This window comes from Triturus cristatus, chromosome 11 (assembly GCF_964204655.1).
Source record: "Triturus cristatus chromosome 11, aTriCri1.1, whole genome shotgun sequence".
Taxonomy (NCBI): Eukaryota; Metazoa; Chordata; class Amphibia; order Caudata; family Salamandridae; genus Triturus; species Triturus cristatus.
In genome coordinates this window covers 124,370,716-124,398,019 of record NC_140594.1, presented here as the reverse complement: position 1 = coordinate 124,398,019, position 27,304 = coordinate 124,370,716, and the positions used below count along the sequence as shown (strand labels likewise).

Here is a 27,304-nt window from a genome sequence, read left to right as displayed (position 1 = left end):
TCTCAGGCGTCAGGCGAAGCACCACCACCTGACAAAGAGTCCAAGCTCCTAGACGCGTCAGGGAAGCGCACTGCGTCAGAAGCCGCCAACATATGGCGTATCGCCAACACGCAAGCGCTATTGGCCAGATACGACAGGGCGCATTATGATGAGTTAGAGGCCATCATGCACCATCTCCCTGAAAAATACAAGAAGACGGCTAATGAATTGATCCAAGAGGGAAAAATAATACCTAATACCTCTATACGCTGTGCCCTAGACGCAGCAGACACAGCCTCCAGGGCCATAAACACCAGTGTCCTTCTCCGTCGCCATGCCTGGCTCAGAGTTTCAGGTTTTAAACCCGAGGTACAAGCCTCTATATTAAACCACCCATTCGACCAAGATCATCTATTTGGCCCAAAAGTTGATGAAGCCCTCAAAGATGAAAAAAGATAGACACGGCGAAATCCATGGGAGCCCTACAGTCACACAATCCTAGGCGCTCCTTTCGCCGCTCTTCCTTTCGGGGCACGGGCAGAGGCTACTCCTCGGATAGTGCAACCACGTCCTACAAATCCCCTCCTCAATCTACCTTCACAAAGGGTTATCAAAGAGGCGGATACAGAGGCAATAATAATAAGAGCAGAGGCAAGACAAATACCGCCCGCTCTGCCACACTTCCTGCCCAATGACTTTCCCCCACTCCCTCCAGACCATTCCACTCCGGTCGGGTGCAGAATACAGCATTTCCTTCATGTCTGGGAGACAATCACCTCAGACAGATGGATGACCCAAATTATTCATTCAGGGTATTGCCTAGATTTAAGGTCTACCCCCCCAAACATTCCACCCAGGCAACACCCCATGTCTCAAGAACATGCTACGTTACTAAAACAGGAGGTGATCTCCCTCCTGCAAAAAGAAGCCATAGAGCAGGTCCCCATAAATCAACAAAACTTAGAGGTCTACTCCCTGTACTTTCTGATTCCAAAGAGACGAGACTCTACGACCTATCCTAGATCTCAGACCTCTAAATACTTACATACATTCAGACCATTTTCACATGGTAACCCTTCAACAGGTTCTTCCACTCCTCTCCCACAACGATTTTCTCACCACTCTGGACTTGAAAGACGCATACTTTCACATCCCAGTACACCAGTCTCACAGAAAGTACCTCAGATTTGTGGTGGACGGGCAACACTACCAGTTCAAGGTGCTCCCGTTCGGGGTAACCACAGCACCAAGGGTATTCACCAAGTGCCTAGCAGTAGTGGCTGCACACCTCAGAAGACAGCACATTCACGTCTTCCCGTATCTGGACGACTGGCTAATAAAAGCCACGTCCTACGAACAATGTGTGCAACATACCGCCGCTACAATCCAACTACTTCACCAGCTAGGTTTCACTGTGAACCACCAAAAATCCCACCTGGTACCATCACACACAAAACAATACCTCGGTGCCACCATAGACACCTCAAAAGCCATAGCCTATCCCAATCCTGCCAGGATTGCAAATATACAGGCTCTGCGTCAGAAATTCATATGTCAACACTCTCTCCCAGCAAGAGTGTTTATGCAACTGATAGTGATGATGGCCTCTTGCATCTTCATAGTGCCCCATGCAAGACTCCAGATGCGTCCACTCCAAGAGTGCTTAGCGTGCCAGTGGAACCAGGCCCAGGGGCAACTGACAGATCTGGTGTTGATAGACTGTCGCACCCATCTCTCTCTGCAGTGGTGGAACACCACAAACCTTTCCAGAGGTCGACCGTTCCTGGACCCGGCCCCACAAATAATCCTAACAGACGAATCGCTTTCCGGCTGGGGAGCTAATCTGTTACATCTCACAGTACAGGGCACATGGAGGCCGCAACAGAAGTTACTCCACATCAACCATCTGGAGTTACTGGCAATCTTCCTCGCCCTAAAATCCTTCCAGACGCAGATTTCAGGCAAGGCAGTCCTCATTCGCACAGACCACATGACTGCCATGTACTACATTCAAAAATAGGGGGGCGCACACACTCCACAGCTCTCTCAATTAGCACAGAACATATGGAGATGGGCAATTCCACAAAAAATCTTTCTCCTGGCCCAACACGTCCCAGGAGTCCAAAACACCGTGGCAGATCTGCTCAGCAGACAAACGCAACAGATCCACGAGTGGGAACTTCACTCACATGTTCTTCACCCGTTCTTTCAGAAGTGGGGGCATCCACACATAGACCTATTCGCCACCCACGAAAACAAAAAATGCCCAAGCTTCGCCGCCAGATATCCACACCCATTGTCCAAAGGCAGTGCGATATGGATGAACTGGTCAAACAAATTTGCATACGCTTTTCCACCTCTCCCACTAATTCCATTAGTGGTGCGAAAGCTACAACAGCATTCCCTAACACTGATCCTAGTAGCTCCAACATGGGCCAGACAACCGTGGTACACCACACTGCTGGAACTCTCAGTAGTACCACACCAAAAGCTACACCTCTCACCATGCCTCCTAACCCAGAACCATGGAGAGATCAGGCACCTGGACCCAGCTCAGCTCAACCTTGCGATCTGGCTCCTGAGGTCCTAGAATTCGGATACCTTAACCTTCCCCCTGATTGCATGAATATTATCAGGGAAGCTAGACGCCCTACTACTAGGGCATGCTATGCTGCAAAGTGGAAAAGATTTGTTGTTTACTGCCACAACAACATATTCGATCCTTTAAATGTGTCCATACAGCACATCATATGTTACTTACTCCATCTACAAAGGTGTTACCTAGCATATACTTCCATTCGGTTACACCTCGCTGCAATTGCTGCTTATTTACAGAACAGGCAGCACCTATCACTTTTCAGGGTGCCTGCTATCAAGGCCTTTATGGAAGGCCTCAAAAGAGTAATTCCACCCAGAGTACCACCCTCACCTGTCTGGAACTTGAATATAGTTCTCACAAGGTTAATGGGACCCCCTTTCGAACCATTACATAAATGTGAGCTCCAATTTCTCACATGGAAAACAGCTTTTCTAGTGGCCATCACTTCCCTCAGAAGGGTTAGTGAAATACAAGCACTCACTATACAGGAACCTTTTCTCCAAATGCATCAGAACAAGGTTGTACTCCGCACCAACCCAAAATGTCTACCCAAAGTCATTTCTCCATTCCATCTAAACCAGTCGGTAGAATTACCAGTCTTTTTCTCACAACCTCAAACCGTTGCGGAGAGGGCTTTACACACACTGGATGTTAAAAGGGCTTTACTTTACTACATCCAAAGGACACAACCTTTCAGGAAAACCAAACAGCTATTTGTCTCCTTCTCTCCACCACATAAAGGCAACCCTATTTCTAAATCAGGGATAGCTAGGTGGATTGTAAAATGCATACAGATTTGCTACCACAAAGCAAAACGAACGCTATCTGTTCCCCCTAAAGCCCACTCTACAAGGAAGATAGGGGCTTCTATGGCTTTTCTAGGAAACATACCACTAGATGACATCTGCAAAGCAGCGACATGGTCAACACCGCACACTTTCACAAAACATTACTGTGTAGATGTGCAAACCAACCAACAAGCTAGTGTGGGCCAGGCTGTATTAAAAACACTGTTCCAAACAACTGCAACGGATGCCGGTGGTCGCCGCTAGGGTTGGGTACTGCTATATAATCTATGCACAGTGTATAATCTGCAGCTCATATGCCTCGAACGGAATATGCTATTTACCAGTGTGCATCTGTTCTTGGCATGTAGAGCTGCAGATCTATACACGCCCACCCGCCTCCCCGGCTACCTGTATCCGTTCCAGTTTATCTTATTTTGATACAACACACATGGGCTTCTTTACTGTTACTACTACGCTCCATCTTTCCCCGCTGGCGAAAAACAATCTGAGGATGGAGCCGAAGCCCATGCGCAATACGGAGCAAAGGAGGAGTCACCGAACTTGTGACTTCCAAAGACTTTCCAAGAGGAAAAACAAACTGCAAACATCCGGGCCCAACACCAGATGGCGATCTATGCACAGTGTATAGATCTGCAGCTCTACATGCCAAGAACAGATGCACAATGGTAAGTAGCATATTCCTTACAGTAGTTAGTTGGAGTAGCAGTGGGGAACGAGAGAAAGTATAGATGTGAGACTGTGCAAAAAGGAGTAGATAAAAAGATGTTTAAAACTGTGTGGAGGAGAAATCCGAGTGAAATGTGTTGGGTTGTGTAGTGGTTATGTGAGTGGTACAGGGAGTAGGGTTTTACTGCAGGAGTAGATTATTATCGTGCCTTGTAGGTAGTGGAGGTATATACTGGTACATTTATAGCTACTCACCTCTTACGGATTGGATTTTGGGCATTTTTCCAGCCCTTTGTTCTTTCTAGGTCCATACAGTTATCACCCAGAATCTGACAACGTGTAACTTGACATCCTGAAGGCTCTGTTTAAACAACCCTGGAGATCAGGTGAACCCTAACCGGAAGAACTAATAGGAGCCTAAGCTCTAACCAGGTGTCTCCAACCAGTCCATTGTGAGCTGCCAGTAGCTCCCAGACACCTTGCAGCCTTGAGTTCATTTCTAAATAAGCACAGGGTCACATTATCCTTTTAAAGTTATGGGGAGGCTGTGTTTATTTTACATTACTAGCAGGCTGCAGATAGCAGAGCCTGATAATAAGCATTGATCAATCAGATGTATGCCTCAGGCTGGGGCACATTGGTGAAGAACTGAAGCACTAAGGTATTTAACTTTAAATAACAGCAATTGACATCGCGAGGAGTTGCCCCCGGAAATGGTCCAAGATCTGGACCCCCTGGAATCTATACCGAGGTGAAATATGTACCCCCCCCCCCCCCCCCCGAATGAATGAATGATTTAGATGTCTCCCCTTCCCCGTAATTCCAACTGCAAAAACATATTGTGTATTGACGAATCCTTGTGTTTGCCTTTACCTATGTTGTGATACTGTGAAACTATGCCTTGTTGTCGAAGTCTTTATAATAAAAAGAATTTTAAAAAAAATAAAAAATAAGAGCAATTGTCAACCCAATATTGGAGCGCAAGAACAAAATGACATTTCTGAATACATTTTAATGGGAGAAAATTTAAATGAAAAGGTACCTCCAATAAGATAGCACTTCAATTTAATTTTCTCCCACTTCAAAGTGTCGCATTTCCAAACAGCAGGCCTCTTGCTTATAATGGCCAGTAGACACTATGCCATATGTAGAACTGAAAAATACAAATTTTTTAATTGGGAGAAATTTAAAGTGCAGAAAATGTTCTATATTTTTAAAAATTTTGCAGAATATCTTTATGGACTTTAAATTACTCCCATTAAAAAAAAAAATGGTTCTGTCTTTATGTTATACATGTAATGATACCACCTTTGGTGAAAGGGATGTCCTGTGCCACAAATACATACAACATAGACTCTCAGTCACTCATACACATATATCCCTTTCATATGCACACCTGTTCATGCATCTCCATAAATCACTCTGACACGCATGGCAGCCCTGTCATAGTGCACCTAAAAAAACTTTTTTTTAAACGATAGTATCTGACTCTATGGACATTAGCCTTAAAGTCAGTGAAGGTGGGCGTGGGGGTGTCTAGTATCAATGCGCGAGTTACATGATCTTCAGTAGCTCACAATGACTTTCACTGGAGTGAAGTAGCTCTCTCTACAGGAAAGGTTGGAGTCTCCTGTACCAGACTCTAGAAATAGAGCCGCTGGAATTATGCAGCAGGGTAGACCGAATTATATATGAAGAAAAGGCAAATTATGTGGTGTAATGATAGTACATCTTCATTATGTTGTCCTTTGTACACTGGTTCACACTGTCTGGGTAAAGATTTCACCTCATTACCACCAGTTTAACACCCAACTCCAGCGAGAAGAAAAAGAAAGATGACCACTCAACCACTGCAAATTGCTTTCCATTGGGCAGCAACATGTTTCACAGAGTTTGACCTAGAAACACGTTTTTTTGTTGAAATCTGTATATTTTGCAGCTGATGATTGATTATGCAGCAAATCTATAATTATGTCGAAAATGCTGCGAAATCACATAATTCCAGTGGCCCTGGAAAGGAGCAAAAGCCTGACATCTGATGTCAGTCCTGATCTTAATCCCTGAATCCTAGGTCCAAAGAGAAACTCTAAACTCTAGGAGCAGTCTAATCTCTAACACCCCGGGCCACACTCTAGCCCTAATAATCGGGTGATTTGAAGGCATTGTAAGTCATAGCACTATAAATCTGTGAGTTTAAATGTAAGGGGCTATGCAAGGTGGAGGGGAGGAAGGACTGTTCAGGTGACAAAAGGAGCCAGCCTAATCACACAGCCTGCAACTGGTTTGAAGAGGTGATTAGAATCTGCTGCTCTGTCTCCTTGGTAACGGACAGAACCAATACACTTTTGTACTCTACTCAAAACTGCATGTAAGGCCCCATCTACAACCTTGGATTTATATCACACACTTAAAAGGACTATTACTATGCAGAGTCAGAAACAATTTAACAGAGGCAACAAAGAATGCAAAACTTCTACCAACCTAATCTATTTTGTTGATTATACTTTTGGTCTTTTATCACTTTACTACAGTGCTTCAAAGGAAACCGAATTGGGCATGCACACAATAACTGATCCAGATGATAACTGCTCGGCAAAACGTTGCCTGCTCTTAGTAACCATGCACTGGCCTTGCTTTCTGGGCTGCTAAGTGCTCACAGACGCTGGTGGGCACCGGTTTTGACAAACATTCAATATAAGCATCTGGTCCTCTGATCACCAAGATTCCGCCCAGGTCCTCTTTGAACCATAAGTTGATCGAGTATATTTGTACTACACTCCTAAAATGTTGTGTGTGGTTTCAAACCCGCTGTAATTTGCTCCCTTTCTCCAGGCCATTCGCATTCCTACCCTAAAATGTTCTTCATCATGCGTGTAGAGACCAGTCTGTAACTTGTCTTTGTATCATAGGTGACTCACAAAGAGACTGGGAAGGTGATGGTGATGAAGGAGCTGATTCGCTGTGATGAGGAGACGCAGAAAACTTTTCTAACTGAGGTGGGTGTATGAGTTTATGATGGAGCAGTTACTTGGCCTGGTGGTGCTGCAGCATTTTCGAAATGCTGTTCCTTCGCTTGTGGCATTCTTTCATACAGCAAAGTTTTTCTTCCATCCCTCAGGTGAAAGTGATGCGTTGTCTTGATCACCCCAACGTGCTCAAATTCATTGGTGTTCTGTACAAAGACAAGAGGTTAAACCTTCTGACTGAATTCATAGAGTGTGGCACGTTGAAGGACTTTCTACGGAGCACGGTGAGTTTAGGCGTTACTCTGCTCATGGCAGAGCATTGGGAAAAGGACAAGAAGTTATGAGTAGAGGTGGGCTGATCCTGGGTGCAACCACGGTTGAAATCAGAAACTAGAAGATTGCCTCTGAGAACCAACTGGAGAGTTGACACTGGCTAGTTAATGGTAGGTGGAAAAATGACAAGGTGATGGATGGATGGAAGGCTTGAAATAATCTCAGCCACTGCCATTCGCTCTGGTTGCATCCCAATCCAATGTTTTTTGCCCACCATAAGACCTCAGTTAGGACCCAGCCATATGCAAATCAGTCTTGACCCAGCTCCTCATGGAAACCGTCCAACCCGAACTGCCAGGCCAGGTCCTCCCTGAATACAAGCAATCATTTGTTCTTTTTGCATTAGTTAATGGTAGGCAGCAGAAGAAGAGATCTGATCCTGGTGGCAGCCGTGCTTGCTAGAAGACTATAGAAGAAGATAAATAGCTAGAGGATGCACAGTGGATGACAAATCCTAGTTGGTCGAAACTGAAATGACTGCAAAGTAGTAGAATGTAGCAACAGAATAACAAACTCTCGGAGAAAAGGAAAGAGGATGTTTGAGGATCATGGAAGGTAGTACTGGTTAAGAGCATACAGTAGCGGATTGGAGCAAGACTTTTGTAGAGCAGGGATGGTAACAAAGTTTAATAAGACTGAGAAGTGAAGTATTATCTGGGGGAAGTAAAAACAGATGTGAACAAAATATTACATTGTTCATTAAGCATGTGTGTGCTTAACTGTTGGTAGTTTATCATTGTGGATTGAAGAGAGTGCATGGGCGGATATGGTGGACTGACACCTAGTCTCTTTATATCTGACATGAGACCTGTTTTTTACGATCAATTTTCATAAAGCATGATTTTTAGGAGATTCACTAACTTTGGGTAGGAATATATGCTCCCCCATGGTAATTGGAATTAATATTTAATAGCATTGAGATATGCTAGGGTATCAAAAGATGCAAAAAATCCCAGCATTTTGTTCAGTCAGTAAAAGCACTATTCCAGTGTGCACTTTGGTATATGTTAATTTTTATTATGCCTCACAGAAATCCTAAAAACTCTAGGTAGGTACGATATACAATACACTGTAAAAAATTAAATATGCTCTTAAATAGTTTTTTTTTTAACTTTATTGTTTTGGCAGTAAGCAAGGCAGTTCAGGATTACAAATTCACTGTCGCTGACATTACATCAGAAAGAGTAATGAGAAGGAACATAATAGTTCGAGGCATATGAGCTGCAGATTGTACACTTAGCATAGATCGCCATCTGGTGTTGGGCCCGGATGTTTGCAGTTTGTTTTTGTTCTTTGGACAGTCTTTGGAAGTCACGAGTTCGGTGACTCCTCCTTCGGTCCGTACTGCGCATGGGCTTCGGCTCCATCCTCAGATTGTTTTTTTCCGCCATCGGGCTCGGATGTGATACTTCGTGCTCTGGCTTCGAACTTCTACGGTTCCAGCCTCGACGGAAAATCCTCGTTCTTCGAGTTTTCTTCATCCAATCTTCATCTCGAAGCGGCACTTTTCTCCATCCCGTACATCGGCACCGGCCTTTGGGCCCTCCTTGACTCCGGTCCCGGCCGATGGAAAGGACTCCGTTCAAAAAGTGCCCAAAATGTGGGTCTAAATTTCCCCACACCGACCTCCATCAGGTGTGTAACCTTTGCCTCTCTCCAGAACACGAGGCTAGAGACTGCCCCGCCTGTAAGTCTTTTCGATCTAAAAAGACCATCCGGGATCGAAGAGCTCGACGCACCATGGCGCACTCCTCGACCGCGGCTCCACCGGACATCTTCGGAGACGACGCCGAAGCTTCGGGGCAACTACACACCGAGCAGGAGGACGACGTCGTCAGCGCTTCCGAGGCCGACGACTCCGACGTGGAGGACATCACACCGGCGCAGCGGGTCGTGAGTACTGTACCCCCTCCCACCCCCGCGCCCAAAACCAAAGAGACTCCGGTTACACCCTCGCCTGCAGGCCTGGGCAAAACCAAGCACACAGCTTCTATCACCCCACCTTCGGGCCCGGTGTCGAAGCCTCAGAAGTCTCATGGCAGCTCGGGCTCGAGCCAGCCGACGCCTGGTGCCGAAAAACACCATCCGGCACCGAAGAAAGTGATACCCAGCTCGACTCCGAAGCCACCGGTGCCGAAGCCTGGACTCTCGGTGCCGACCAAACACAAATCTGTCGGCACCGACGCTCCGGCGCCGAAAACTCCTTCGACGCCGAAAAAACCGGAGGCTCCAAAAAAGCATGGCGCACAGAAACCATTGAAGCCCTCGGCTCCGAAACCATCGGCGCCAGCGGACAATTCGGCGCCACTGGATCTGTTTACACCAGACCCTTTGCAAAAGACTCTATTTAAAGATCCAAAGACTGGGCTATTGACTTTAATTATCAAAAAAAGACGCCTTGACACTCCGGCTCCTCCTCCACCACCCAAGCGGAAGGACTCTGCTACTTCTCCCCTCAGAGTGCCCTCCACACTACCTCCTCCTCTGCCTCCTTCACCCCCTCCCCCTCCCAGGTCTCCGCCACCCTTACCTCATCACTCCCCGACCCCGTCCCCAGATCCGGATGACGGGGATCCAGATTATGACCCGGCGGACGCCCCAATGGACCCCACTCCACCGGGGACCCCAGACCCATGGGAAGACTACAACAACCCTGACATACCTGATATGCCTCAGGACGACCTATACCCATCCAGGCCGTCTCCTCCAGAGGACTCCTTAGGGTTTCACCACTTAGTGCAGAGAGCAGCACACTACCATTGGGTGGACATGCACAGCGAACCAGTGGAAGACGACTTCCTACTGGACACATTTGACATTCAGGACAAATCCACGTCTATTTTGCCCATGCTTAAAGGCGTCACCAAGCATGCTGCAGAGGTGTTCAAAGACCCTGTCAGGGCCAGAGTACTGAACCCTAGGATAGAAAAAAAGTACAAGGCGGCACCCACTGACCCTGCATACATTAAGGGCCCTGCTCCCTTAGATTCCCTAGTTGTCTCCACAGCTAGAAAGCGGGCTAACTCCCAGTCCTCAGGAGAAGCCCCACCGCCAGACAAGGAATCGAAACTTTTAGACGCGTCTGGCAAACGCACCGCCTCCCAAGCTGCAAACATGTGGCGCATTGCAAATACACAAGCACTACTTGCGCGCTATGACAGAGCACACTACGACGAACTTGAGGCTCTTATGCAACACCTCCCCGAAAAACACAAGCGCAAGGCTCATGACCTGATACAGGAGGGTAAACTAATTACAAACACCTCCATTAAGTGTGCCCTCGATGCAGCCGACACTGCTTCTAGAGCCATAAATACCAGTGTCCTGCTTCGTCGTCATGCCTGGCTCAGGATCTCAGGGTTCAAGCCTGAAGTCCAGGCGTCCATACTAAATCACCCTTTTGACCAACAAACTCTCTTTGGGCCAAAGGTGGACGAAGCGTTGGAAAAGATGAAAAAGGACACAGACACAGCAAAGTCTATGGGGGCACTCCAAACACAGGCCCCTAAACGTTCCTTTCGACGCTCATCCTTTCGTAGCACAGGCAGAGGCTTCTCCACCGATAGCGCCTCTACCTCCTACAAGTCCCCTCCTCAAAATACCTTTTCAAAGGGCAACCAAAGGGGTGGTTACAGAGGCAACAACAATAAGGGCAGGGGCAAAACTAACACCACCCGTTCTGCCACCCCGCCCGCACAATGACTCCCCTTCCCTCCCCCCAGACCATCCCACTCCGGTCGGGGGCAGACTGCAAAACTTTATCCACGCATGGGAGTCCATAACATCGGACAAATGGGTGACCCAAATTATTCGGTCAGGGTACTGTCTCGAGCTAACATCTACCCCACCCAATATCCCACCAAGACACCGTCCAATGTCTCAAGAACATTCCACACTACTCAAACAGGAGGTGCTCTCCCTCCTCCAAAAACACGCTATAGAGCAGGTCCCCGTCAATCAGCAAAATCTAGGGGTCTACTCTCTGTATTTCCTAATACCGAAGAAAGACGGGACCCTGAGGCCCATTCTGGACCTCCGGCCTCTAAATGCATACATACATTCAGACCATTTCCACATGGTCACCCTACAACAAGTCCTCCCGCTCCTCTGTCAGGGAGACTTTCTCACTACCTTGGATCTGAAAGACGCATACTTTCATATTCCAATACACCCTTCTCACAGGAAGTACCTCAGGTTTGTGGTAGACGGTCAGCATTACCAATTCACGGTTCTCCCCTTCGGGGTCACCACCGCACCACGGGTGTTTACCAAATGCCTAGCGGTAGTAGCAGCACACCTCAGACGTCAACATGTTCACGTCTTCCCTTACTTAGACGACTGGCTGATAAAAGCCGTGTCCTACCACCAATGTGTGCAACATACAAACAGCACCATTCCGCTGCTCCACCAACTAGGCTTCACGGTGAACTACCAAAAGTCCCACCTTGTACCATCTCACACAAAGCAATATCTCGGGGCCACTATAGACACCTCCAAAGGTATTGCCTATCCAAACTCAGCCAAAATCGCAAGCATACAAGCCTTGCGCAAAACATTCCTTCCTCAACACTCTCTTCCAGCAAGAGTGTTTATGAAGCTTATAGGAATTATGGCGTCTTGCATTTTCATAGTGCCCCATGCAAGACTCCACATGCGTCCACTTCAAGAGTGCCTAGCACGACAGTGGAACCAGGCCCAGGGTCAGCTGACGGATCTGGTGTTGGTGGACGGCCGCACCCATCACTCTCTGCAGTGGTGGAACACCACAAACCTTTCCAAAGGGCGGCCGTTCCTGGACCCGGTTCCTCAGGTGATTCTAACAGCGGACGCATCGCTCTCCGGCTGGGGAGCGCACCTCCTACACCTCACAATGCAAGGTCTATGGACGCCACAGCAAAAATCGCTCCATCAACCATCTGGAGCTCTTGGCGATCTTTCTAGCCCTAAAATCTTTCCAAAAACAGATTTCGGGCAAAGCAGTCCTCATTCGCAGAGACAACATGACTGCAATGTATTATATCCAAAAACGGGGGGACACACTCTCCCCAGCTCTCCCGCTTAGCCCAGAGCATATGGAGATGGGCAATTCCCCAAAACATCTTTCTCCTGACACAGCACGTTCCAGGCGTACAAAACACCATGGCAGATCTGCTCAGCAGACAAACGCAACAACTACACGAATGGGAACTACATCCACAAGTTCTTCACCCATTCTTCCAACAGTGGGGGCATCCTCAGATAGAACTCTTCGCCACCCACGAAAACAAAAAATGCCCAAGCTTCGCCGCCAGATACCCACACCCATTGTCCAAGGGCAATGCGATATGGATGAACTGGTCAGGCAGATTTGCATACGCCTTTCCACCTCTCCCACTAATTCCAGTAGTGGTAAGGAAGCTACAACAGCACTCCCTCACACTCATTCTAGTAGCTCCAACATGGGCCAGGCAGCCGTGGTACACCACACTACAACTATCAGTGGTACCACATCAAAAACTGCACCTGTCCCCATGCCTCCTAACCCAGAACCATGGAGAAATCAGGCACCCGGACCCAGCTCAGCTGAACCTGGCGATCTGGCTCCTGAAATCTTAGAATTTAGATACCTTAACCTTCCCCCTGATTGCATGAACATCATCATGGAAGCCAGACGCCCTACCACAAGAGCATGCTATGCCGCAAAGTGGAAAAGATTTGTAATTTACTGCCGTAACAATACAATCAACCCTTTAGATGCATCCATACAGCACATCATATGCTATCTGCTCCATCTTCACAGGTGTAACCTGGCATATTCATCCATACGCCTACACCTAGCAGCGATTGCTGCTTATCTACAAAATAGACAGCATTTATCACTGTTCAGAGTGCCCGCTATTAAAGCCTTTATGGAAGGCCTTAAACGAGTAATTCCTCCCAGGGCACCACCTTCCCCTGTGTGGAATCTAAACGTAGTTCTTACATGGCTAATGGGTCCACCCTTCGAACCAATGCATAAATGTGAGCTACAGTTCCTCACCTGGAAAACAGCTTTCCTCGTAGCTATCACTTCTCTTAGAAGGGTTTGTGAAATACTAGCGTTCACTATACAGGAACCCTTCCTACAAATACATCACAGCAAGGTCATACTTCGTACAAATCCGAAGTTTCTGCCCAAGGTCATTTCCCCCTTCCATCTCAATCAATCGGTGGAATTACCTGTCTTTTTCTCGCAACCTCAATCTGTTGCAGAAAGGGCCTTACACACACTTGATGTTAAGAGGGCTTTGCTGTACTACATACAAAGAACTCAACCTTTCAGGAAGACTAAACAATTGTTCGTCTCCTTCTCTCCACCACATAAAGGCAACCCCATCTCTAAATCAGGGATAGCTAGGTGGATTGTAAAGTGCATACTAATTTGCTATCAAAAGGCAAAAAGAACATTATCTGTTCCACCTAAAGCCCACTCTACTAGAAAGTTAGGGGCTTCTATGGCTTTTCTAGGGAACATACCCTTAGATGACATCTGCAAAGCAGCCACATGGTCAACACCGCACACCTTCACAAAACATTACTGTGTAGATGTGCATTCCAAGCAGCAAGCTAGTGTGGGCCAGGCTGTACTAAAGACACTTTTTCAAACCACTGCAACGGATACCGGTGGTCGCCGCTAAGGTTGGGTACTGCTATATAATCTATGCTAAGTGTACAATCTGCAGCTCATATGCCTCGAACGGAATATGCTACTTACCAGTATGCATCTGTTCTTGGCATGTAGAGCTGCAGAGTTGTACACGCCCACCCGCCTCCCCGGCTACCTGTATCCGTTCCAGTCCATCTTATTTAGATACAACACGCACGGGTTTCTCACTGTTATTACTACGCTCCATCATTTCCCTGTTGGCGAAAAACAATCTGAGGATGGAGCCGAAGCCCATGCGCAGTACGGACCGAAGGAGGAGTCACCGAACTCGTGACTTCCAAAGACTGTCCAAAGAACAAAAACAAACTGCAAACATCCGGGCCCAACACCAGATGGCGATCTATGCTAAGTGTACAACTCTGCAGCTCTACATGCCAAGAACAGATGCATACTGGTAAGTAGCATATTCCTTATCATCACAAAACAGACATGAGCTAGGTTGCGTGATATCAACGATGTAGCGTCTTATTAAAAAGAAAACTAAGTCCCACAGGCCAACCCCTTCCTACATATCGTGGCCGCTAGCAACTGGTGGCCAAATTCTAGTCCCGTGTAGAGACCACAGACCTAATGAGCCATGGAGTCCGTAAGAGCCACACACTGTGGGGTAGCAAGAAGAATATGTAGTGCAGGTATTAGGAGGAGATGAGCCCTGCACCCCACGCCTTCCAGGACTATGCCCTGCTCCAATTGAGAGATAGAGGCTTGCCGAATGGTTTCAACATACGATCTGTAGGGACCCCAAATGTCTTTAGGGCGGGAAGAGCTTTGGTTAAGGTGCGCTGTGTCAACCTTTTGCCGGTGATTGACAGCCAGCGGGCATTTGGGACAGGTAGGGCAGAGGAGTACATTATGGCGGCAACGGTGATCCATCTCAGCTTATCCCAGGCCCAGCTGGTGGTGGAAACTGTCTGTATGGCATTAGGGTCTCTGGGAACTCCCTTGGGTAGTACGGTGGACAACCGCTCAGGAAGGACAAAATCTGCCTCTGGGTGAAGATAAGGGATCCTGGCGTCTGGGTGAAACTATGCGTAGGCATAGCAGCATTGAGCCTCTAGGTAATACAATTGGAGATCCGGTACACCATACCCATCTTTATCATATGGGAGGGTAAGAACTTGCCAGCGAACGCGAACCTGTTTACCCCCCCAGACCAGTCTTATAAGGTGCGTACGCAATGTTAAGAAAAAACTGTTAGTAAGGGGAATGGGGATATTATTAAAAAGATATAAAAATTTGGGAAGCACTATCATAAGAATCGCGACCTGGCCGGCAATGGACAAAGGCAAACGCAGCCACCTCTCAACTTGAGATTCAAGGGTGGTAATTGCCTGCCCATAGTTAAGGCGAATGTCGAGATGTATATGAATGCCCAAGTATTTGACAGAGCTGGTACACTATTCAAGAGGGAATTCACATTCCCATGGGGCCGTGCTGGAAGTTAACGGGAAGATCACAGATTTACGCCAGTTAATGCCTAGACCGGGGAAGTGGCCAAATTGTAGTATTTCTCTAATGAGAGGCTCTTAAGTTTACCCGAGGAGCTCTGACATAAAGGATGGCGTCGTCGGCGTAGAGTGAAACTAGGAGAGGGCCGGTGTTAAATTGTAAGCCCCTCTGTAGATGTCGTTCCTGGAAGTGGCTGAAATAAACAATAAGGGGGATAAGGGACAGCCCTGGCGTGTTCCTCGGGTGAGTGAAACGGAGCAGGTTTCGGCCAGTAGTAGGCTTCGAGTGACCCACTATAAATTCATTCAGCGATATTACTATACCCCTGTGAAGCTGCACCGGTTCGGACTACGGGGGGATACTCGGTGCGGGGCCGAGGGGGCGGACATGCTGCATCTGGCGTGGGCTTCCCCCTCTGTTCATGCGTTTTGGGCCTTGGTGTTTGATGCGGTGGGAAAGATGATTGCTGCCCCCCTACCGCTGTCCCCGCTAATGGGTATATTGGGCTGTACGGAGAAAATGCCGGCTCCTTATAGGAAATTCGGCTCCTTTTGCCTTCTCCTTGCCAAGCGCAGGGTGGCCTGCAGATGGGGGAGAGGACGTGCCCTAAGTTCAAGAGCTGGCTGGAGGACCTGATGCGCTGGCAGCGTGAACTAACTCTATATGCGGACCTCCTGCCGGTCGCTTCGCGACCCAGGGACATATGGGCCCCTCTGACGGGGTACCTGCTTCAGTATCCTCAGACACATGTTAGTACTGATGACTCTCCTTCCTGAGATGGCGGTGCGTTGGTAGAATCTGGGAGGCGACGGGGGAGTGTGGGGGCTGTGCTGCTGGGGCTCTTCTGCCGGTGCTGGACGTGTGGGGCCCTGGGGCCCATTAATGATTCTGCAGAAGAGGACGGGAGGGACTGCGGGGGCGCCAGGAGGCATATCTGCGGAGGTGTGTGCTATGGGGCGACGGCATCCAGGATGTTGGGCAGGGCCCTTTCTGAGTGCGTTATGGTGAGGGTCAGGGTCCGGGGGTATGTGCTAGCGGAGCCCCCCTTTCTGTTGCTGCCATGCTATTTCCCTTCTATTATTACTGTGCTGCCATTGAGTGAATTGAGCTGCCTCTCGTGTTGCCTAGGATTAACGTGACTATATGTTTTTCTTTCCACGCGGCCGGCCCTGGCGGGTTGTAGGCGGCATGCTGTGTTAATCTTAACAAATGTGATGACTCCTGATTATCATACATTGCTGCCGGCCCTGACGGGGTTGTAGGCGAACGATAGCTGTGTCAGACTGGGTGTCTTTTTTTGTTTCAATAAAGGTTTTAAAAAAAAAAAACACTTCAGAAGTAATAAATGTAAAAAAAAAAAAAAAAAAAAGGTCCCAAAGGCGAGACCTATTGGCTATGCCAATGCTTGTTCGATTACTTATGCATGGTTTTTGTTTAGAGATGAGGGATGAGTAAATCGCCAGAAAGCAGGAGGATGGGTTTTAAAAGCAGGGGGTTAACAACAATGGCAGCTGGGGGTGAAGGGTTAACCCAACGAATGCATGTGGAAGGCAGAGCTGCCGACCTTGGTACTGAGGAACCAGGTTCAAGTCTCGGTGTAGACTCAACATCCTGTGATCCTGGGCAAATCACTTAATCTCCCATGTGTAATTAAGTAATGTAAATGGTGCTCCTGTAAAGCACTCCCAATACCTTCGGGACACGAGTAAGGGCGTGGGAGGTGGCTGAAGCAGGGTATTGGGTAAAACAGGGAGTGGAAGGGGTGGGTTAAAAGCAGCTGGGGGGTGGGTTTGTCTGTAAAGCAAAATGTGCTGCTGCTTGGGAGCAGGGACCTAGCTACATAAATACTATACAAATATGCACACTGTCTGCTTGTGGTAATGTCTTTGTTAGTATTGTGTAAATAGTTAGATATACAAAGATATACAAACTGGCATAACTAACTGTGGGTAGGGTTTGGATATAGGATTAACATTTGTTTATTATCTATGGCCCAGACAAGAGTACAAACCATGGTTTGGACTGGTAAAAGACAGCAGGTACTTTCAAGTTGAAATATAAGTGCGGTGAGCCTCACAAAAAGTCGAAGCTTTATTGCAGGCCGGAGCGACAAGTAAACATGAATAATGGGTGGAATTGAGTGTTTGCAAGTGGAGTATGCGTTATGCATGTTGGACGGGAACATGGAAAAGTTATGGGAAAAAAAGCTTATCCATTTACTTTTCGGGTGGTTCTCATTCGTGCCATCTCCTTGGAACTGGGAAAGCGGAATAGCATCTTGGCGTCGGCTTAAGTAATGTATCAGGGCTCCCGGATTGTCAGTGAACCATATGTTTGTTTATGCTTTGCTAAAAGTGAACATCAGCTACGTTAGAGTTAATAGTTAGCGGGTGGGGGGTAAGGTACGAGTCCTGTTTCCATTTGGGAATGTGGCTTTAAAAGTATAGCTCCCTTGGGCCCCCAGCGCTAAGCAAGCACCGCTTTCCTGCTGTCCGAACAAACATACAGCACGCAGGGGGAGGAGACATGAAAAGGGTGAGGGTGGTGTGGATGCCTTTGAGCAGGAATGTACGGGCTAAAAGAGGGAAGGAGACCTGCAAGGGGAGCCTGAACGTATTCAGTGATAATTAGAACACGCAGTAGACTATCTGGCAGAAGGGAATTTAAAAGGAGCGATCGCGGAGGGGTGGTGGGGTGTGCAAGGAGTGTTGTGGGAGGGGCGAGGGGGTGGTAGAATAGGGCACCGGGAGATTAAATGACGGCACTGGAAACTGATCTTAATTTAAATTAAAGAAAATTAAAAAAAAAAGCTGCAACCTTGGATGGGTGGTGGGTGTAACTTAGCAACCCTGCTCTTCCAAAACAACTGTGGATTCCCGACCAGTCTCTTACCACATGCCCCTCTGCAAGCATCCAACGTGGAGAGATACGGAGCTCTGCTGTAGCCTGCTAGCAAACTCAGGAACGGGAAGCAACCAACAACAGGGGAGGAGTTGCATGGCACCGTGCAGAAATAAAGGCGCCTGTGTTAAAGCACGGTGCTCAGCTCTGCAAGAGGCGCCGTTCATGAACAAATAAAGTCAAGCTTAAAGTGAAAGCGGCACTGTTTATAAATAAAGGCGCACGCCCATGCTGTGTGTTAAAGCACAGTGCTCACCTCTGCCACTCCTTAAATTTGAATTGGAAGCAGTGCCGTGGAGTTAAATTCAGTCAAAGCAGCGCCACGCAAACTTGGGAACAGGAAGCAACTAACCGGCGCCGTGCAGAAATAAAGGCGCGTGTGTTAAAGCGCAGTGTTCAGTTATGCAAGTGGCACAGTTCAAAAACAAATAAAAACACGCTTAAAGTAATAATGAAGTAATCAAAAATAAGCATTGGCCGTGAAAGTGATCGCGATCACGATCGCAGTGAAAGCGAAAGTGATCGAGAGGACGCGCTCTGTGGAAGCTGTGCACGTCGCGCGCGCTTTTGCGGCTAGTGGCCGGCAAAAGCCTCTAGGTAGCACTTTCAAAACCCGCTTACTAAATGTCTTGCCAGAGCAGCGCATGCGCTGGCTCAGGCGAGGCCTAAAAAGGGCCATTCTAGGGAATCAAAGGCCTTCTTGGTGTCCAACAGGATTGCAGCGTCCGGAACCGCGGGATTAATTCTGTGTAGGACCGAAAAGAGTGTCGTAAGATTCAAAGAGGTAGATCGGTGGGGTATAAAGCCGGATAGGGCTGGAGATATGATATATTCCTTCAATTGGGATAGGCGATTGGCGATTATCTTAGCCAAGATTTTATACTCTTCAGTTCAAAAGGGATAATGGTCTGTAGGACCCGCATAGCGTTGTATCTTTGCCAGGTTTGGGGAGGAGGATCACGACCGCTTCCCTAAGCGTGGGGGGCAGTATTTGTTTCTCGAGGGCCTCTGCGTAAACCTCAATCAGCTGCAGGGCCAATAGCTCTTTATATGTCTTGTAGAATTACTCTGTGAAGCTGTATAGCTCAGGGTCCGAGGAACAGCGGAGTGCATCAATGGCACCAAGAACATCGGCTTCTGAGATTGGTTCTGCAAGGAAGTCCTGCAAGTCTTTTTCCAGATAAACCAATGCCATTTCCGACAGATTAACTTCCTGCGCCGAAGGGTCATCCCCTTTTCTGGTAGTATACAAGGCCGTGAAATAATCCAGAAATTCATCACGAATCTCCAAAGTGGAGGTGTCTGATTTGTAGAAGAACGCAGCTCAGTGTTGCAGGCTTTGCTGTAAGGGGGCCTTAACATCTGTCCCAGTACCCGGCCCGGCCGCTCACCCTCTCCGTACCGCGTAGCGGTTTGATATTTGCCTAAATATAATATTTCGCGGAATTCTATAAGGAGAGTTAAACGTCGACCTGTCTTGTCCGGAACAGAGGAGTGTAATGTTGAGGCATCCAAGTCAGCAAGTTCGCATTCAATGCGGGAGATCGTGGTGCGGAGACTTTTAAGCACTCCTGCGTGTTTGGCGATGCAAAAGCCCCTAATGTACGCTTTGAAGCCCTCCCATAGAACTGCCCAAGAGTCAACTGAGCTTGTATTGATAGTGAAATAGTCTTCAATGGCTTTGTGCACTTCTGCATTGAAAAGGTAATCGTTAATTGCTTTGCTCGAGAAGCGCCAGTGTCGTTCAAACCTCTCTGGCCGAGGGACCCTCAGGAGGAGCTGAACCGGAGAGTGGTCCGAATACGTCCTCTGGAGCGTCTCAAGTGCCTGAAACCAGTTAGAAATGCCAGGGGAAACCAGCCAAAAGTCCATTCTCGTCCACGTGTTCTGTTGGCCCGCGTAATGTGTATATTTGGTGAGGGCGGAATTGCGCAGGCGCCAAATGTCTAGGAGAGAGTTGCTCGCAGAGAACCAGAAGAGCATGTTGTGCTCACCGTTTAGTGTCGGGGGTTGTGGCTGTACTATCTAAAATGGGATTAAGAAGCAAATTAAAATTCCTCCCCCCCCCTCAGTAAGAGCAGGCAAGGTTCTAGTTTTAATAGTTGGGTATGTAAGGAGTGGAAAAAATCTGGAGAATCAGTGTTCGGAGCGTACACGCACACCAGAGCCGCCCGGTGTCCCATGAGAGATCCCGTGACAATGATGTATCTACCATCACAATCCCCTATAACAGAGCCTAAGCTGAACTGACCCATTTGTGAATAAGGATGGCCCCCTGGCATAGCTTCTAAAATTGGCAAAATATCGGTGTGCCCCCCCAACTCGAAGCAAAGCGGAGCGAGTCTGTTTTAGGTAAGTGTGTTTCTTGCAAATATTCAATGTCCACTGTATCCCTGAGGAGATAATGAATAACATGTCTTCTTTTACGTTTATCGTTGAGGCCTCTGACTTTCCAAGACATCAGGGACAAGCCTGAAGGACCAACTACATTACCCAGCCGAGTCATTGGGAGAGCGTATCAAGCATGTCCTGCTTATACAACAACAACAATAAAGGAGCTGTGACTGTGAACGATCCTTGAGCCACCTATAAACGTCCAAACAATAATCTTTTGTCCTACTATGTAATACAACAGCTTCCCTCCCCATCCCCCCCCCCCCCAACCCCCATATGTGCTCTTAAATTTAGGGAGATTGAAGGCTTTTGGAGAACACAATCTCGGCCAATGGCCAGTTTCCCTTCTACTTGCCTCTATCTTTCTGCAGGGGCATATGGGAGGGAGAGACATACGACTGAGATTAGAATACTACATTGCTGTTTAATTGATGCAGTTTTAATTGGTGCATCAGACTGCTCTAGTACGTGGTATTAGTGTGTGTGCTGTATCTGTATGTAAGTCCATACCTTAAGTTCTACATCTGGATAAACCTGTTACAGTCTTGTTCATGTTTATTATTTCTGAGTCCCATCTTTATACTATTGCAGTCTATCCAGATTACATGTCCAAGAAACTTAAAGATGTAAGTTATGGTTCTACTGTATCATGCTCATCTACCTACTATTTAACTTTGCCCTGGTCCAGATCAAAGCTTGAATCTGGATGAATGCAAACTTCTCCTTCTAGGATCTTCACAGGTCCATCAATGGTGAGTATCTCCACCTTTGTGAAGAGATTCTGAAACACTTGAAAGAGAGCTCTCCTATTTTTAATCCATGCATATCTAAATACACATTTCTTAAACACAAATAGCTAAATAATTCTATAAAACCAGTTCTGAGAATTAAGCTTTTCTGTCTTCTATTTAAAAGAAAATTGAGCATTGCTTTAGATGGGCCGCAACTACATTTTTAGGTCTCGCCTGACCCAGCGCATACGCTGGTCTGGCGAGACTTATTGAGAGGGCTCCAAAAAGTGCTACCAGGCCAGCTTAGAGCTACAGTGCATGCTTCTGATTCCAGCTTAGCCTGTATCAAGCAACTGTTTAATCACTCCCTCCTGTCCCTAGGGAGGGCTTAAGCAAGCAGAGGCATAAACCAAATTCCCTTCATTTCCTATAGATGTCTCAAGGTATCGTCTCGGAAAACCCTTGGGCATCAGGAGATCCAAACCTACTAAGTGTTCACTGTCCACCGTCATGAAGGCCATCATCATTGAGGGATACACCTTTCAGGACGTAGAGTTGAGTTTCAGCTTGTCTTCGTAGACCAGTTGAGAAAAACGACCTCAGTTTGAATCCAGGAAGCCTGTGCTAGATTAGAGGTCTCCAACCTTTTCTGCAAGAAGAACTAGTTCAGCTCGATTAAAATCATCCTGAGCTACTCGCATTATTAGTGTTGTAAAAGTGACAACATCCGATAAGATTACATTAGTGGCCAACATATGCTAGATTAGCAGTAGTGATCACCTAACAGCTTCTGGCAGGGTTGCCAACAGTAATATTTAAAAATATAAATGCTTTGTCAATGTGTAATGCCACTCGGTGGATAATACAAAACAGCAAAAGCTACAATGCTTCTAGCACAAATTAAATAATAGGAGTAAAAGTCTACCCAGTGTTGCATGATTTATTACTTCACTAAATATATTTTGAAAATGCAACCAATTTTCTTCACATTGGATTATGAGTTTTGAAATGCACACATTTGTCTGGAGTACATGCTTTTCCATTTTGATATATATAGGCTAATTCGAATACCAAATAGAAAGATTGAGGTTTAAGGCATCACAGGCCCAGCGCAAATACCTCCAAGAGCGTACCCCATTGCCTGCGTTCAGATAAACTTGTATCAACCAATTTGAAGATGCATGAATTTCTAAATAGTATCAGCACTCCTTAAATGGGTTTTCTTTGTGACAAAATAACTTCCACTTAGATCCAAACTGAAGTCAAATTAGTCTTTATTAGAGCTTCACACAACAGCCAACACGTGTTTCCAGGTATGATCTTCTTCAGGACTTTCTAATCTTAGGTAAAAAAAAAAATCCCTTGTAGAACAAATACAAATAATACTCAGCGAGTTTGTCAGCCAAAATGCGTGTAGTTTGGAATATCGAATATACCGTAGGGTCAGCCCATCTGTTTATAAAGTCCTCTACTGAAGAATTGGTACCAGTAACGGAATCTCTCTAGAGACCATATACATGTTACATTTTATCCTATCCTGAAACATGTATATAAATCTACATCTTCAAGTCTTGCTAGTGGAGAACCTTGCCATTTTATACTAAGTTCTGAGTAGGGGAACAACAAATTAAACAAATCTTTTGGTGTTCATCAAGCCAGGTCATTTCTAATATTTGAGAACTTGCAGCATAAGACCCTATCAAAACCGAAGATCTCCGTTCATAACATCCTGCCCAAAAAGTACAAGCAGTAACATCTGGACATACTCATTTGATAATTTTAAATTTCTCAGCAGAAGCTGGCAATTGAATGAATGTTTAAGCCTTTAGAAAGAATGAATGTCAAGTATTGACCTAAAACAAGCAAAGAAATGGGTACTCTATTTCACAAGGTGAACTTAAGGTGGCAAGGCCTGTTCTTTAAAGTCTCTGTGCACAGTTAATATGGTTTTGCAGCGTGAAACTTTTCTGTATTCACATGTTGTACGTTATTAGTGGTTGGGTCCATAATTTCTGCAGTATCTCTTCTCTCGTGTTTGTTTTCTTTTTCGTAAGCGTTGTCGACCATCCTTGAGGGATGTCGGACATTTGCTCTGGAAATCCCACGACACACTCGCTGTCTTCAGATTCTTTTTTTTATTCACTTGAATATGGAAGCTTAAGCGAGGGCTCCGGAGCGGAGGAAAAAAAGTGCGCATAAGTCAGTTATCATCTGAAAATTGTCAAGGGAAGGGGATTAACGCAGACTGGAAAACCGTGGGAAGACTGAGAAAAACACTGAAAACCACAGAGAAACAATGAGGTGAGAAGATTGACTCGCTGAGACCGTGTGGAGGATAACCCCTTTAGGTTTTGCCCAAAGTACCACCACAAATACACCCAAAAAGAAGGGCACATGGTTTGTAACCTCTGCCTCCCAAGATCCACAGTTCGGAGGGCGTGTTGAGAATTCTTGCTGAAGACCAACCGGGCAAGGAAGAAACAAGGGTGGGAACACTAAGTGATGGCATCACAACGGAGAAAACAGGAGTCCCTAAAGAAAAACAGATGGTTGAATGAGAAGGGCATCCTGGAGAAGACGGAAGACGCCTGGGGAGAAGAACCAGACCTTGAGGAGGTAATCGATGGCCAGACTAGCAAAGGGCCCAAGAAGACCCAGAGGGAGGAGCCCAGACTGAAGGTAAACCCTCAGGGTTACGACATCAATGAGCTGAAAGTTTCGGACTCTCAAAAACGGACTGTAATGTCATAAACCTAGATGCCGGAGGGCAAAGTGAAGCCCAGAGAGCCACATGGGTCCAAGATAAAGGACACTGCTCAAGGCAGACCGTCGGAACTGGCTTTGAACGTGAGAGAGGATTAAAAGCATGGAGGGAGACAGCTGGTCGCTGGCCATAAAGATCTGGTCCACATTGATGCCTAAAAGCTAGTTATCTGAAAGAGACTATTAGTTATAGATGCTTTACCTTAGAATTACCCCATGCGTCAGGCTGGATCCGGAGAATTTTTTTCTTCAGCAGTACCTCTGCGTGTCAGTCAACACCGCGTTCCTCGTGGGCGCCGTGATCACCGTAATTACGTTGCAGTATCTACGTAGACGCCGACCCTGCGCGCTGATGTTCGTTCTTTCTTTTTCCATGCCAGCCAGCGCAGATCCGGAGAAAGCGGTACCCTTAGTCACTTTTTTGCTAAAGTTTTTTTTTACTTTTGTCGACATCTTTTCGAGTCATTAGACTCCTGGTGCACGTAGGGATGTCCCATCGACGTACTGTCTTCAAGCCTTGTGACCCCTGTCACAAATTGATGTTGGTCACGGACCTACACCTTGTGTGCGTCTGGTGTCTGGAGCGCGACCACGACCTGAAGTTGTGCTCCAACTGTCAGGCCATGAACCTGAAGTCTTTACAGGAGCGGTCCCGAAAGATTCTGGAGGACCGGCAGTCTGCTCCGCACCCCTCGAGGTCCCAGTTGAGAGGGAGGTCGCAGGACTGGTCGCCGAGTCACAACCATCATTCATCTTCGAAGTCTTCGTCCCGGGTAAGTCTAAGCACAAGAAGAAGGCGAAGAAGTACTGTCTGCTGATGTGGGACGGGAAGGTCTTCTTCCTTCGGCTCCGCCCACGGAGCTTGCTGGGACGGCTCAGAGCTTCCCTCCCTTCCTGGGAGCCGGAGCGGCTCCTGCCCAGCTTCGTGCATTTTGTGAAGCCCTCCACTCCAAGCCTGACTCCGCCGGTGCGCCTATGGGCCCCGCGGACTCAGCTGGAGGTTCCAGTCCTTCGATATGGCCAGCTCCAGCCCTGATGCCGCAGGGACCCAGGGATCCAGGCCTGGATCCGGATCTGGCCGAGTTGATCTCACAACACCTCCTCCGACGCCGCCTATGTCCCAAGCCGGCGTCTACCTCTGTCTCCCCCTTGACTTGAACACTGAGCCGGACTGGCGTCGACCGGTACTTTTGTACCACTGTTCTATCCTGGCATTCCTTTTCGGCCTGAGTGGCAGCCAGAAGAGGGTGAGGAAGACTGGGTGGGGTCTGTGGACCCTCTGGTAGACCAGCTAGAAGAGCCGGACTGGAGAAAAGAGTTGGCTGATGCCAGTGTTCTGGACACTTCCCCAGACCTTGGTATGCTGTCTCCCCCTACCATTGCCATGGAGCAGTGATCCACCTACGCTGTGGTGTTGCGTAGGGCGGCTGAGGCCTTGGGCCTTGAGCTTCCTATGGTGGCAGTCAGGACTAACCTCCTGCCTGAGGTGCTTCAGCCGGCAGCGGCCTCTTTGGAGCCCCTGCTGCCGTTCAATGAGGCCCTCACAGGCATCCTTCTGGGCACTTCGTCCAAGCCCAGCACAGGGGCTCCTGTGGGTAGGATGATTGCCCGATGCCATCGTCCGGCCCTGGGTGACCCCATTTTCCTGTTTGGTTTACTGGCACAAAACAGGGAAAGAAGTGCAGAAACTGACTACTTGCAGATGGATTATACTCTACATTGAGATCTAATATGAACAGGCCAAAAAGTAACCCTCAGAGCTTGTGGGTTTATTCTACCAGAGCCAAAGCTGTGTCCACTGCAGGAGCTCGCAGAGCCCCTTTCCTGGACATCTGCCAGCCTGCGATGTGGGCATCCTTGCACACTCTCACCAAACACTGTTGCCTTGACAGTCTGGTCCATCGTATGGACATTTTGCCCTTTCGGTCTCAAACGTCTTTTTGGTCTGATTCAGTTTGCAGATCCACCTCCAGGGAGGTATTAGTTTGATATCCATTCTAAGATAAGGAATCTACAGCTAGAAGTCTCTTTCAGATGAGCAAGTTACTTACCTTTGGTAATGCCTTATCTAGTATGGACTCTACCCAGCCACAGATTCCTTACCTGACCCGGTCAGTCTCCTCGTTTCTGCCAACTGGTCTTCCTACCTAAAAGGTCCCTGTAGGCTCTGTGCTTCTGGCACGGAACGAGTCTCATGAAGAAATCTATGTCAGCGCTCTCGGGTGGCGCCTACATACACACCACACACATCATTTTCGGTGCGGCCCACACTTTAGAGTCTCTAACATATAAGGTGTTACTGAAAGTAAGTAGCTTGTTCTTTTAGGTTCTAGGAAGCATAGATGTGACAGAGGACATGGACACAACCAATATAGCTAGTTTTACTTTTCCTCTTCCCAAGACACTTCCACACCACTCATTTCCCCTTCAGGAGTAACCAGTGATCATTGGGGGCAGCATACACGTTTTTATCTGCCCACCTGACACGCAGGTTGTCTTTTGTGGTTACTTTTTTCTGTTGAACCCTAACCACAGTTCAGTCATTCCTGGCCAAGCGAGAGACGGTGTCTGAGGAGAGAGGCAATGGATGTTATTACCATTAATCTTCGGTGCCAAAATTGGTTGGTGGACTCGCACCCGTTTTGGTGAGAAGATTCAGAGCCTGCAAACCTTATTTCACTCATAATTGGAAGAACAAGGGTTAGGGAGGTGTAAGATTGCAAGCATATTGGGAGCAGGACCCACTAACCCACAGAACCTATTTGGTATAGGTAGAAATGCTACTGCAGCACTCCAAAACTGGAAAATACCATATTTGGCATAAATTAATTTTGCTTGAGCGTATAACTCAAACATTCTAAAAGCAACAAAGACTGTACTATGTTTTGGAATATTTTATTGTTCTTCTTTTTCACACTTCAGGCCAGCCAACATATGTTTTGCCTTTCACATGGCACACAGTTGCAGTCTTTTTCAAGGCTGAAATGGAGAGTCCATAGCAAAAAATAACATTTATTAAGTAAAACTTA

General features: G+C 47.2%; 1 protein-coding gene across 2 annotated transcripts in view; it reads left to right on the top strand.

Moving 5' to 3' along the window:
- Positions 1 to 27,304, top strand: part of LIMK2 (LIM domain kinase 2) — a 355,925-nt gene that overhangs the window by 244,211 nt on the left and 84,410 nt on the right. For both annotated transcript variants that reach the window (XM_085635885.1, XM_085635886.1), the window contains 2 exons: positions 6,963 to 7,049; positions 7,172 to 7,303. In XM_085635885.1, the coding sequence (XP_085492011.1) occupies positions 6,963 to 7,049; positions 7,172 to 7,303 (219 nt within the window). The remainder of the gene's footprint in view (positions 1 to 6,962; positions 7,050 to 7,171; positions 7,304 to 27,304) is intronic.